The sequence below is a fragment of the Ictidomys tridecemlineatus genome, chromosome 2 (genome assembly GCF_052094955.1).
Source record: "Ictidomys tridecemlineatus isolate mIctTri1 chromosome 2, mIctTri1.hap1, whole genome shotgun sequence".
Classification (NCBI taxonomy): domain Eukaryota; kingdom Metazoa; phylum Chordata; class Mammalia; order Rodentia; family Sciuridae; genus Ictidomys; species Ictidomys tridecemlineatus.
In genome coordinates, this window is record NC_135478.1 from 10312676 (window position 1) to 10323099 (window position 10424).

At 59.0% G+C, this 10424-nt stretch overlaps 1 protein-coding gene across 1 annotated transcript; it reads left to right on the forward strand.

Annotated features, from left to right (window-relative positions):
* Positions 1 to 2624: 2624 nt before the first annotated feature.
* Positions 2625 to 10361, forward strand: Dcaf15 (DDB1 and CUL4 associated factor 15). The gene is made up of 13 exons (XM_078037204.1): positions 2625 to 2795; positions 4547 to 4644; positions 4739 to 4874; positions 5452 to 5558; positions 5634 to 5773; positions 5859 to 6029; positions 8028 to 8462; positions 8548 to 8639; positions 8736 to 8864; positions 8949 to 9034; positions 9375 to 9479; positions 9556 to 9671; positions 9886 to 10361. Exons 1-13 carry the CDS (start codon positions 2664 to 2666, stop codon positions 9939 to 9941), a joined length of 1803 nt encoding a protein of 600 aa, XP_077893330.1. The 5' UTR covers positions 2625 to 2663; the 3' UTR covers positions 9942 to 10361.
* The last annotated feature ends 63 nt before the right edge of the window (positions 10362 to 10424 follow it).

Sequence of the window (10424 nt, forward strand, 5' to 3'; positions counted from 1 at the left end):
GCCCTGGGTTCGATCTTCAGCACCACATAAAGATCAATAAATAAAATAAAGGTATTTAAAAAAAAGTTAAAAATTGGTCCTTCCTCCCTCTATTTATTTATTCAATCAAGTATTTATATCAGGGGGCTGGGGACATAGCTCAGCCAGTAGCGTGCTTGCCTCTCATGCATAAGGCCCTGGATTCAATCTCCAGCACTGGAAAAAAAAAAAAAAGTATCTATATCCGTATAAACTCATGGGTATTTATTTTAAGTTCTTGGACCACAATGATCTTTTCAGTCTCATATCGGTTTTCATCATCTTCCACTGAACCCTCCATGAGGCTTCCCTTTATGCTCAAGAGGAAAATCTAAAGGCCTTACAAGCCTACAGCCACCTACCCTCCCTGGCTCTAGAGCTTCACCTATCCCCCAGTACTGGAGCCTTAACCCAGGGCCTTCACATGGCTAGCTACACGTGCGACCCCGAGCTATATCCATACGCAGCCCTTTTTATTTTGTTGGGAGACAGCATCCCACTAAATGATCCAGGCTGGCCTCAAACTTGTGAGCCTCCTGCATCAGTTTCCTGAGTAGCTGGGATTACAGGTGTCGCATTCCACAACTAAAACACTCAGGGTCGCTCCAGATGAACTGGGCTGTGCGAAATAACCACGCAAGAGACAGAGATATCTTTTTCTTTGGGTCTTGTGATGGCTCCTGTGACCTTAGGGGTCCGTGGAAAGAAAGAGAGAGAGAGAGAGAGAGAGAGAGAGAGAGAGAGAGAGAGAGAGAATGTGCTGAACCCTTTTATTGGGGATAAGCCCTTCAAATGAGGCAAGGGGTCAGGTTTTGGGGGGATTGAGGCTAGCTTCGTGATGTCTGCTGTCAGCAGGTTGACTGACATCTAGGAAGGCCACACCCAAAGGCAGAGCAAGAGAAGGGGACACACAAAGGGAGTTTCCATGGAACCTTCTATCCCAAACAGGGCTAAGGGGTAGGATTATAAAGAACAGGTGAGTGTAGCTCAAGCCCAGAGGTATGCCTGCTCAGAAGACTGGCCTCTCTATCCGAGTGGGGAGGAGACCAAGTCACGAGTCACGGCACTGCCACGCCAGGCTACAGTGATCTTTCAGATCCCCGTGGTGCATCAGGACTGGAAGGCGTGGTCTCTCAATGTGGCTCCCCACATACAGGCTTGTGTCACTGTGCCCAGATCTTGCTTTCTTTCTTTATATTTTTGAGACTTTCTGCTTCTTCTGCTGTTGGGGAGGGAAACCAGGGCCTGCCATGCTGAGCATGCCCTCGACCTCTGAGCAACATCCGCAGCCTCCTTTCTCATTCCTGCCCTGACCCAAGTAAAACCATGAAGCACCTAACAATTCAACCAAAGACGGACCTGTCCATCTCACAGTGGTTCCAAAAGATTATCCTGGGAACTTAGGTTGTAAGTACACTCTATGGCCTTTGCACAAAGATGAAATCACCTAATGACAAATTTCTCAGATCTGGTCCCTGTGGTTAAGTGGCACTACTGTGGTTTCACTGCGGTCTCTCAATCACACCATCTTCACCCCTCCCCCCAAACTGTCTTTGCTTAAATATTCATCCTCACCTTCACAGGGCTCCTTTCCAACTGCCCTTTCCAAATATCCCACTTCCCTCTGCTCTTTCTCACCTACCTGGAATTCAATAACAAATATTTATTTCCTTGTTTATCATCTGTCTTCCTCATTATATTCCCAGCTTCTTAGCATATTGTACATGCTCAATAAATACTTATTGAATAAATGAATGGGCTAGACTGGAAGAAAAGGGAGAGCGATCCATTCGCTTCCTCTCTAACTGTAATAACAGCTGGCATCTATATACGTGCCGGGTATTCAGGAGAGCTACACTTTAAGCTTCAGTTTCATGTGTAAAATAAAGATAAGGGATCTATTTCCAAGACTGTTGCAAAGATTAAATGAGCTAATTCACACGAAGATGATGCATGAAGCAGACAAAAAAATATTTTTACCATCATCGGTATAATAGGCATAAAAGAGGGCTACCTCACAGAATCCTTATGAACTCAGAACCATGTCTGGCCCTTGTAAAACCTGATTGATGCTATGTATCATTACCACCATCATCATCATCATCCCACCAGCCCGCTCATCTAAAAGGTGCTTTAATGGAATGCCATCTTTTTTTTTTAAACCCCCTTGCTTAACCGCTCGGTGATGCTGGTCAGTCTCTACCCACCCCAACTGGGGAAGCAGCACAGACCTGGGCCGGGGATTCTGGCCCTTCAGAACCAGTTTCCCTTCGCTTCGCCTACAGACCTGGACCGCCTGCGGTCTCCATGGAAACCCATCAGCCACAGGGGGCGTGACGATGCCGAAACGGACAGAAATTTTCACCTATCGGGTTAAAGTTTTCTGGGGGAGGAGAGCAGAGCAGGCCTATGATTGGTTTGTCCTTGAGGGAGGGCGGGAAAAAGGCGACGGGTAGCGGGGGCTGTTATCACATCTACCAATCATGAGCCGAGACGACTTTGATGGACAGGCATAGCGGGAAGAGGCCTCGAATGCGGGCTTTCACCCAACCGGCGGGCTGCTGTCCGGAGAGAGGGCCAATGAGGAGGCGGCGGGGGTGGGGCGAAGGGGCCGGTTGCTCCGGAAGTGGAGGGAGGGGGTGAAAATGGCGCCCAGCTCGAAATCGGAGCGGAACAGCGGGGCCGGGAGCGGCGGCGGCGGCCCCGGGGGAGCCGGAGGAAAGCGGGCAGCGGGGCGGCGGCGGGAGCACGTCCTCAAGCAGTTGGAGCGGGTGAAGGTGAGGCCTGGAACCTGAGGAGTGCGCCGGAGGGTGTGGAGGAGGGACGAGGAAGGCGGAGGGGAGGAGGGAGGGCGTTCGCGGGGTGAGGGGTTGGGGGCGGGGCCCCGGGGAGGGGTCTTAGGGGAGGGGGGGCGGGGCGCCGGGTCTTGGATGGAGGGGGCTGCGGTGGGGGTTCCGACGGAGGCGGCTGGGGCGGATCACTGCACTAGGTCTTGGATGGAGGGGGCTGGGGGCGATCCTTGGGGAGGGGGCTTGAAGCGAGGGCACCCTAGAGGCCTCTGGAGGAGTCCAGAGGCAGGGGATAGTCCAGGCTTAGACCCACTTCCGAAGCCCTGCTCCCCTGGCCACTCCGTAGAGGAGCTTTCCCGCCCCCCTGGCAGAGCCCTGCCACCGGCTTTGGGCGCCCTCCTCCTGGTGTTCCTCTGCCCAGCTCTGACCATCCCTGAGCTGGGAGTTTCGGTACCTAGGTGGGCCTCCCTCATTGAATGGGACGGAGCTTCATGGATAGGGCCAGGTCCCTGACGGCTGAGAGGGAGCTCCTTGATCGCGACTCTGTGCCCCATCAGGCTGGGAACTCCCAGGGCTGGGCGTATTACCCCCTCAGGTTGGGCGTTCTGGGAGCGCAGAAATGTGAATCTCCTGTCAGGTGGACAGCAGCTGGAGGAAACTGCTTGGACAGGGACTGCAACCTTCTCCGTGAAGCGGCGAGCCTTGTGAGGGCAGGGCTGTGTCTCCCCCTTTTGACTGGGAGCGCCTTGAGCAGGGACAGTCTCCGTCTTCAGCCTGGGAGCTCCCTGGGCAGGGCCATGGCTCCACCCTGAGCCTGGAAGCTCCCTGGGCAGGGATGGTGCCTTTCCTATCGGTCTGGGCCTCCATCAGACTGAGATCTCCTTGAGGGCCGTCGGGGGGCTCTGCAGATAGAGCTGTCTCCCATCAGATCAGAATCTTTTGAAAGTGAGGCTGTGTCTCCCCGCATCCCCCTGGGTGGCAAGACTGAGGGTGCTCGGAGTCCCCCATTGGCCAGCTGGTGGCTGTCAGTCCTGTCAAGTTCCCTCCGTGGTGATGTTTTTAGGATGCAGGGGTTGGTGGGAAGTGTTGATTGAGAAGGGGACATTAGGCAGTGATTGTGTTCTCCGATAGACTTACCCTTCCAGGTGCGCGATTGGGTCCCAATGTAGGCTAGGACTGTCCTGAGAGATCCCTTCATAAGCTGGTGGGTTGGGGACAAGTGAGGGCATGGCCCTCATCCCAGCCTCCTTGGTAGAGGATACACCCTCCTTCACCGTGGCTCTAGCACCAGGATGGCCCTTCAGACAGCATGACCTGGCGTACCTCTCCGAGCCCCAGAACCCTTGCATGTGAAACTGCACTGTGTCGGCTTGAACCCTGTGTGTCCCCTGGGCAGCTTTCAGGAAGGGAGCCAGGTGGCCCAGTGTGGGCCAGGGTGACTGGAGGAACTTCCTTCGGGAAGTGATACTGGATTTGGGCAGGAAGGACCTGGAGGCCGGGAGGTGCGTAGGTCTGTGGTGAGGAGAGAGGTGCAGGTGAAATCTACCTGGTCTCGGTGTCTCCTTTCTGTCCCCACCTTCCAGAGCTTGGCCACCCTTGACTGTTACAGAGGATGGGGAGTGGGGCTGGGTGGACTGGGATGGCCCCTGCAGATGCTGCTTTGCTTCTGTGCCTTGATGGGGGGGCGGGGGGGCTACAAGAGGATGGTGGCTGAAGAGCTCTGGCTGTCCCTTCCCCAGATCAGCGGGCAGCTCTCCCCTCGCCTTTTCCGGAAGCTGCCACCCAGGGTCTGTGTATCCCTCAAGAACATTGTGGATGAGGATTTTCTCTATGCAGGGTGAGACTGGGGCTGGACCGGGAGGCAGCCAGGCAGCGGGGCAGGGGAAGTGGGCGCTCCCTGACCTGGCGCCATGTTCCCTCTGCCTCCACAGACACATTTTCTTGGGCTTTTCCAAGTGTGGCCGCTATGTCCTCTCGTACACCAGCAGCAGTGGGGACGACGACTTCTCCTTCTACATCTACCACCTGTACTGGTGGGAGTTCAACGTCCACAGCAAGCTCAAGCTGGTAGGGCCAGGCCCCTCCACCAGGCTCCAGCACCAGGCTGGCCCTTCAAGGAGCATGACCTGGGCAGGTCACGCACCCTCCGAGCCTCAGAGCCCTTGTGTGTGAAACTGCCGTGTGTCGGCTTGAACCCTGTGAAGTTGCCGTTCGGAGTTGGGTGGGTGGTGGCAGTTCACTGTGCTCGGCTCAGCATGTAAAGCCACCAGGTAGGAGGAGGTAGCTTACTAGGACCGCACAGGCTGTTATGTGGCGTGACTCTCCCGCGCCAGGTGGGTGCCCCTGCCTCCGTCGGCATGTGAGCTTCACCCAGGGGACTGGGACTTGGAACCAGTGTGTCTAGCCGGGCCTTCACCAGGGAGGCCTCCTATCGGCTGCGTTCTGCCCTGGGCCTGGCCTCCCTGTTTGCCCCAAAGTGGACAGGGAGATGTCCCAGGCTGTCCTCAGGGAAGCCTGGGGGACACAGGCCAGGGCTGTTTGGGAACTCCTGCCAGCTCATCCCTGACCCTCATTCTAGCCCAGCAGCGCGTGACCCTGGCCCAGGCCCCTTGTGTCCCCCTCTGATCCTGAACATGCCACTCAGGTCCGGCAGGTGCGACTCTTCCAGGATGAGGAGATCTACAGCGACTTGTACCTAACTGTGTGCGAGTGGCCCAGCGATGCTTCCAAGGTCATCGTCTTTGGCTTCAAGTGAGATTCGGGAAGGACTGGGGAGGCCACGGTGGGGGAGGTCTTGGCCGGGGCTGAGCAGGTGTTGGTCCCCAGCACGCGCTCTGCCAACGGCATGCTCATGAACATGATGATGATGAGCGACGAGAACCACCGCGACATCTACATCAGCACCGTGGCTGTGCCGCCTCGGGGCCGCTGCGCTGCCTGTCAGGACGCCAGCCGGGCCCACCCAGGTGGGGCAGGGGGTCCCGGGGTCTGTCAGGTCGCCCTCCCAGCTTCCCGGGCCTCTAGTGACCTGCCAGGCCTGTGTCACTGCAGGTGACCCGAGCGCGCAGTGCCTGCGGCACGGCTTCATGCTGCACACCAAGTACCAGGTGGTCTACCCCTTCCCCACCTTCCAGCCCGCCTTCCAGCTCAAGAAGGACCAGGTGGTGCTGCTCAACACCAGCTACTCCCTGGTGGCCTGTGCCGTCTCCGTCCACTCTGCAGGTAGGTCCCGAGAGCCTAGCGATGGGCACACCTAGGCCCTGGGATGATTTCTGCTCACTCTGCCCAGCAGCACCCGAGGCTGGTCTCATTCCTGCCCCAGGGTGCGATGAGGAGACCGAGGTTCAGAGACGTGACGTATTTCCTGTGAGGTCACCGCCAGGAAGCAGGAATGCTCAGATCCAAGCCCATCCTCCCCAAAGCACTATTGACTAGAATTTTCTGTTGGGCTAGGGTGTACTGTGGCTACGTTGTCCACTGTGGTCATCTCCAGTAACTTTTTGTAACTGAGGGTTTTTTTTTTAATAGCTTTATTTTATTTAGTTATTTTTATGGTGCTGAGGATGGAACCCAGGGCCTCCTGTGTGCTGGGCAAGTGCTCTAGCGCTGAAACACAACCCCAGCCCCTGATATTCTAGTTTTATTTAATTTTTGCCATTTTACATTTCAGCAGCCAGATCTGTCTGGCAGCTACTGTGTGGGCAGTGCCGAGGGCTCAGGGTGTCGTTCAGCACTGTCTCATCATACAGGGCACTGGGTCCATCCCCAGCACTGCTAAAAAAGATGTTGACAAAATACAGTGACCTGTCACTTGACGGGGCACATTCTGGGCAGTGTGCTGTAGGGCGATTTCATGCCACGTGGATGTTATAGTATCCGCTCAACAAACCCGGGGGTGTGGTGGCCGCACACCCAGGCTCTGCGCTGTGTGGTGTGCGTGGTCCACTGACCAGGCACCCCACATGACTGTCAGGGCGTGGTTGGTGGACAGTCCTCTTACCTCTGGGTAGCAGAGAAATCGCAGTGAAAAGTCTGAACATGTCCTCTGATAGAGTGACACTGGTGAAGTGAGAGGAAGCCACTGGCTGGCAGTGGCGTCCTGGGGGCCTTGTGGCAATGGACTGACCCAGCAGCTCTGCCCCATGCCCAGGTCACTTCCTCTGGGAGATGCTCACCAGCGTGTGAGGGGCATCCCGAGGGGCACCATGGGCGCCCCGTGTCCATCCGCAGAGCATGTCAGGGCCATGGGCCGAGGTAGAAGCCTGACCCTAACCACCTGGTGTCAACCAAAAATACGTCTTAACTTTGGAAGAGCTCAGTCAACTACACTCACACCATTGTAAATCCCCAATAGAATGGGGGTTCTGGGGGCGGGGGAGGCAGGATCAGATGTGGTGACTAAGTCCACTGCCAGGAAGGGGCACTCGAGTCCCGGGCACCCAGGGATCTCCCAGGCAGCGTGGGTGAGGCCCTGCCGCTCGCTGAGGCCCAGCTGTTGGCTGTGAGCCCTGGGGGGGCTCTCTGCCCTCTTGGCTGTGGGTCCTGATCTCTGCCAGCCCAGGGCAGGGCCACTCACGAGTGCCACACTCACTGGGAAGCCTGCTCCCGGGCACTCTTTGCTCAGCCGTTTCCAGCTTTCACTCCGGGACGTGCCAGGCTGTGGTGGACAGGACCCACCTGGGTTGTCTCACTGTGTGGCCTGGGACACGCTCCTCTCGGAGCCTCCCTCTGGGGACACGGCCCCCTCTCCCAGGTGGCTCTGGGGGTTCCCAGGAGGCCCTGTGCAGGCCCCGCCATGGCACTGTGGGGGGCAGGCTGGCACACTGGCTGGGCACCCTGCTCCTCGGGAGCCTGGCTCTGGACCAGTGGCTACAGAGGCCTGGAGGGGCCAGTGTGTGCCTGCACTCCTCTTTCTAGATAGCTGACTTTATTGTGTGGCTTTGTCCATCCCCACTGTGGACTCTGGTCTCCCAAGGACTGGGCTCTGTGAGTCTTGGTCACCTGTGTCTTCTTGGCATGGCACAGGGGAGCAGGGAGGGCAGGGTCTGAAGGAGGCCGCCTGCGCTGTGTGCCCGACCTGGTGCTTCAGACCCCTCGGCATGAGCTGGTTCAGGAGAGTCTCCCTGAGGTGCATTTCTGAGAAGCCCTCGGGGTCACGTTAGGAGTGTCCTGCGCTTGAGCTCCTGTCCTGACCCCCTACCTCCCTCCCTCTCCTTACAGGCGACAGCAGCTTCTGCCAGATCCTGTATGATCACACCGCCTCCCCCCTGGGCCCGCCCACCCACCCTGGGCCCCGGAGCCCAGAGGTGTCCCCCGCCCTCCCCAGCCTCAGCCCTGAGACGGCCCCCACCCGGCCCTCCGGGGCCCCTGAGCCCTCGCCTGCCATCGCCAAAGCCAAGGAGTTTGTGGCTGACATCTTCCGCAGGGCCAAAGAGGCCAAGGGGGGGACCTCTGAGGAAACGCGGCCGCCCCCCTGCCCAGGGCCCTCCGCCAGCCGCTGCCGCCCAGCCTCCGATCCCCCAGTCCCAAGTGGGGAGGCAGTGCCTAGGGACAGCCCCCCAGCCGTGGAGGCCCCCGCCCCCGAGCCCGGCTACGTCAACTACACCAAGCTGTACTACGTGCTGGAGTCCGGAGAAGGCGCCGAGCCCGAGGACGGTGAGCGGGGCCACCCACCGAGGTGCGGGCTGGGGAGGACCCTCGGGCGTCCCAGCACCCTTAACCCCACTTCCTGCCTCCCCAGAGTTCGAGGATGACAAGATCTCCTTGCCCTTCGTGGTGACCGATCTCCGGGGCCGCAACCTACGGCCTATGCGGGAGCGGACCGCTGTCCAGGTGGGGGCTGGGCAGTGGGCAGGCCACAGGGGGCCCAGGAGTTGGTGGGTGGCAGTTGGTACCATCATGCCCCTGCTTTCCACCCACTGCCCCCAGGGCCAGTATCTGACAGTGGAGCAGCTCACATTGGACTTCGAGTACGTCATCAACGAGGTCATTCGCCATGATGCCACCTGGGGCCACCAATTCTGCTCTTTCAGTGACTATGACATAGTCATTCTGGAGGTGGGTCCAGGCGTGGGGCAGGGTGGGCCCAAGCCTCTCCTGCTCTGAGGGGTGACCATGAATAGCGTCCCCTCCGCTTTCCAGGTCTGCCCCGAAACCAGCCAGGTCCTCATCAACATCGGCCTGCTGCTCCTGGCCTTCCCCTCCCCCAGTGAGGAGGGCCAGCTCCGGTGAGTGGGTGGAGGAGCCCTGCCCAGCCCTTCTCCAGGGCAGGGCATGTGGGGAGACCACTCAGCAGGCCAGAACCTAGATTGCCCATGTGACCTAAAGACAGGCGCAGTGTAGGGACCCATGGCCCGCCTGGTCCCGCCTCCCCATCCCCTGTCTCCGCCTCCTCGTCCTCTGACTCCTCCTCCCTGTCCTCAGACTCCGCCTCCCCGTCCTCTGTCTCTGCCTCCTGGTCCTCTGTCTCCGCCTCCTGGTCCTCTGTCTCCGCCTCCTGGTCCTGTCTCCGCCTCCCTGCCCTGCCTCCACCTCCCTGTCCTCTCTCTTTCCCCCACCCCGCTACAGACCAAAGACTTATCACACCAGCCTCAAGGTGGCATGGGACCTCAATACGGGCATCTTTGAGACCGTCAGTGTGGGTGACCTCACTGAGGTCAAAGGGCAGACCAGGTGAGGTGGAGCTGGTGGGGAGGGGGAGGGGGTGACAGCTAGGGTCCCAAGCGCCACTCACCCCCTCCCCCCTCAGCGGCAGTGTCTGGAGCTCCTACCGAAAGAGCTGCGTGGACATGGTCATGAAGTGGCTGGTGCCTGAGAGCAGTGGCCGCTATGTCAACAGGATGACCAATGAGGCTCTGCACAAAGGTGGGGCTCGGGACCTGATGTGCTTGCTGGCCGGGTCACCTGCCCGCAGAGGCACCTGCTGAATGAATGTGCAGCTGGACACTCCAGTGGACCTCGTGGAATCAGGGCCAGGGGAGGGCGGCCGCCTGGGCCTAGCTTAAGGGCGCTCGTAGGCAGGTGCGGCCCTGACCAGGGCACTGCCTAAGGCTCACAGCTGCCTCTGCTCTTCCTGCAGGTTGCTCCCTGAAGGTTCTGGCCGACAGCGAGCGGTACACGTGGATTGTGCTGTGAGGTCCGGCCGCCCTGGACACTGACTCCAACTACCTCCGCGGCCTGGGAGCTGGCCGCCTTCCCGGGCTGGCCTCTTCCCGGCCGGCCGCCGACCGGCACTAGTGTTAGGCTGCGGGAAGGGGGCTGGGCGGGGCAGCCCCTGGTGGCCTGAGAGTCTGGACGCTTTTTTATTTATGCCTATTTAAGTTGGGAAAGGGCAGAGGGGGGGAGCCCCCTGCCCCCCAACCTCAAGACCCACCTTCACCCCGAGCTGGGCCCGGGCCGGCTCCTGTGCATCTGCCCCTTTCCTTGGCTGCAGGTTTGCACGAGACCCTGGGGGAGGTGGGGTGGACCTACCCACCCAAGGCTCCCTCCTGAGGCGGGAACCGGCTAGCCGCCCCCACCTGTTCCTCTTCATGTAGTAAATGCTTTATTTCTGAACTTGGCTGAGGTCCTGTTACTGCAGCTCCAGGGCCCAGCTGGAGCCCCCAGCCCATGGCCCCC

Excerpts from the sequence above, each read along its gene's own strand:
- Dcaf15 (XM_078037204.1), top strand. The coding sequence starts at position 2,664 with ATGGCGCCCAGCTCGAAATCGGAGCGGAACAGCGGGGCCGGGAGCGGC. Across the intron at positions 2,796-4,546 it reads AGCAGTTGGAGCGGGTGAAG|ATCAGCGGGCAGCTCTCCCC; the intron begins GTGAGGCCTGGA and ends TCCCTTCCCCAG. Across the intron at positions 4,645-4,738 it reads GAGGATTTTCTCTATGCAGG|ACACATTTTCTTGGGCTTTT; the intron begins GTGAGACTGGGG and ends CTGCCTCCACAG.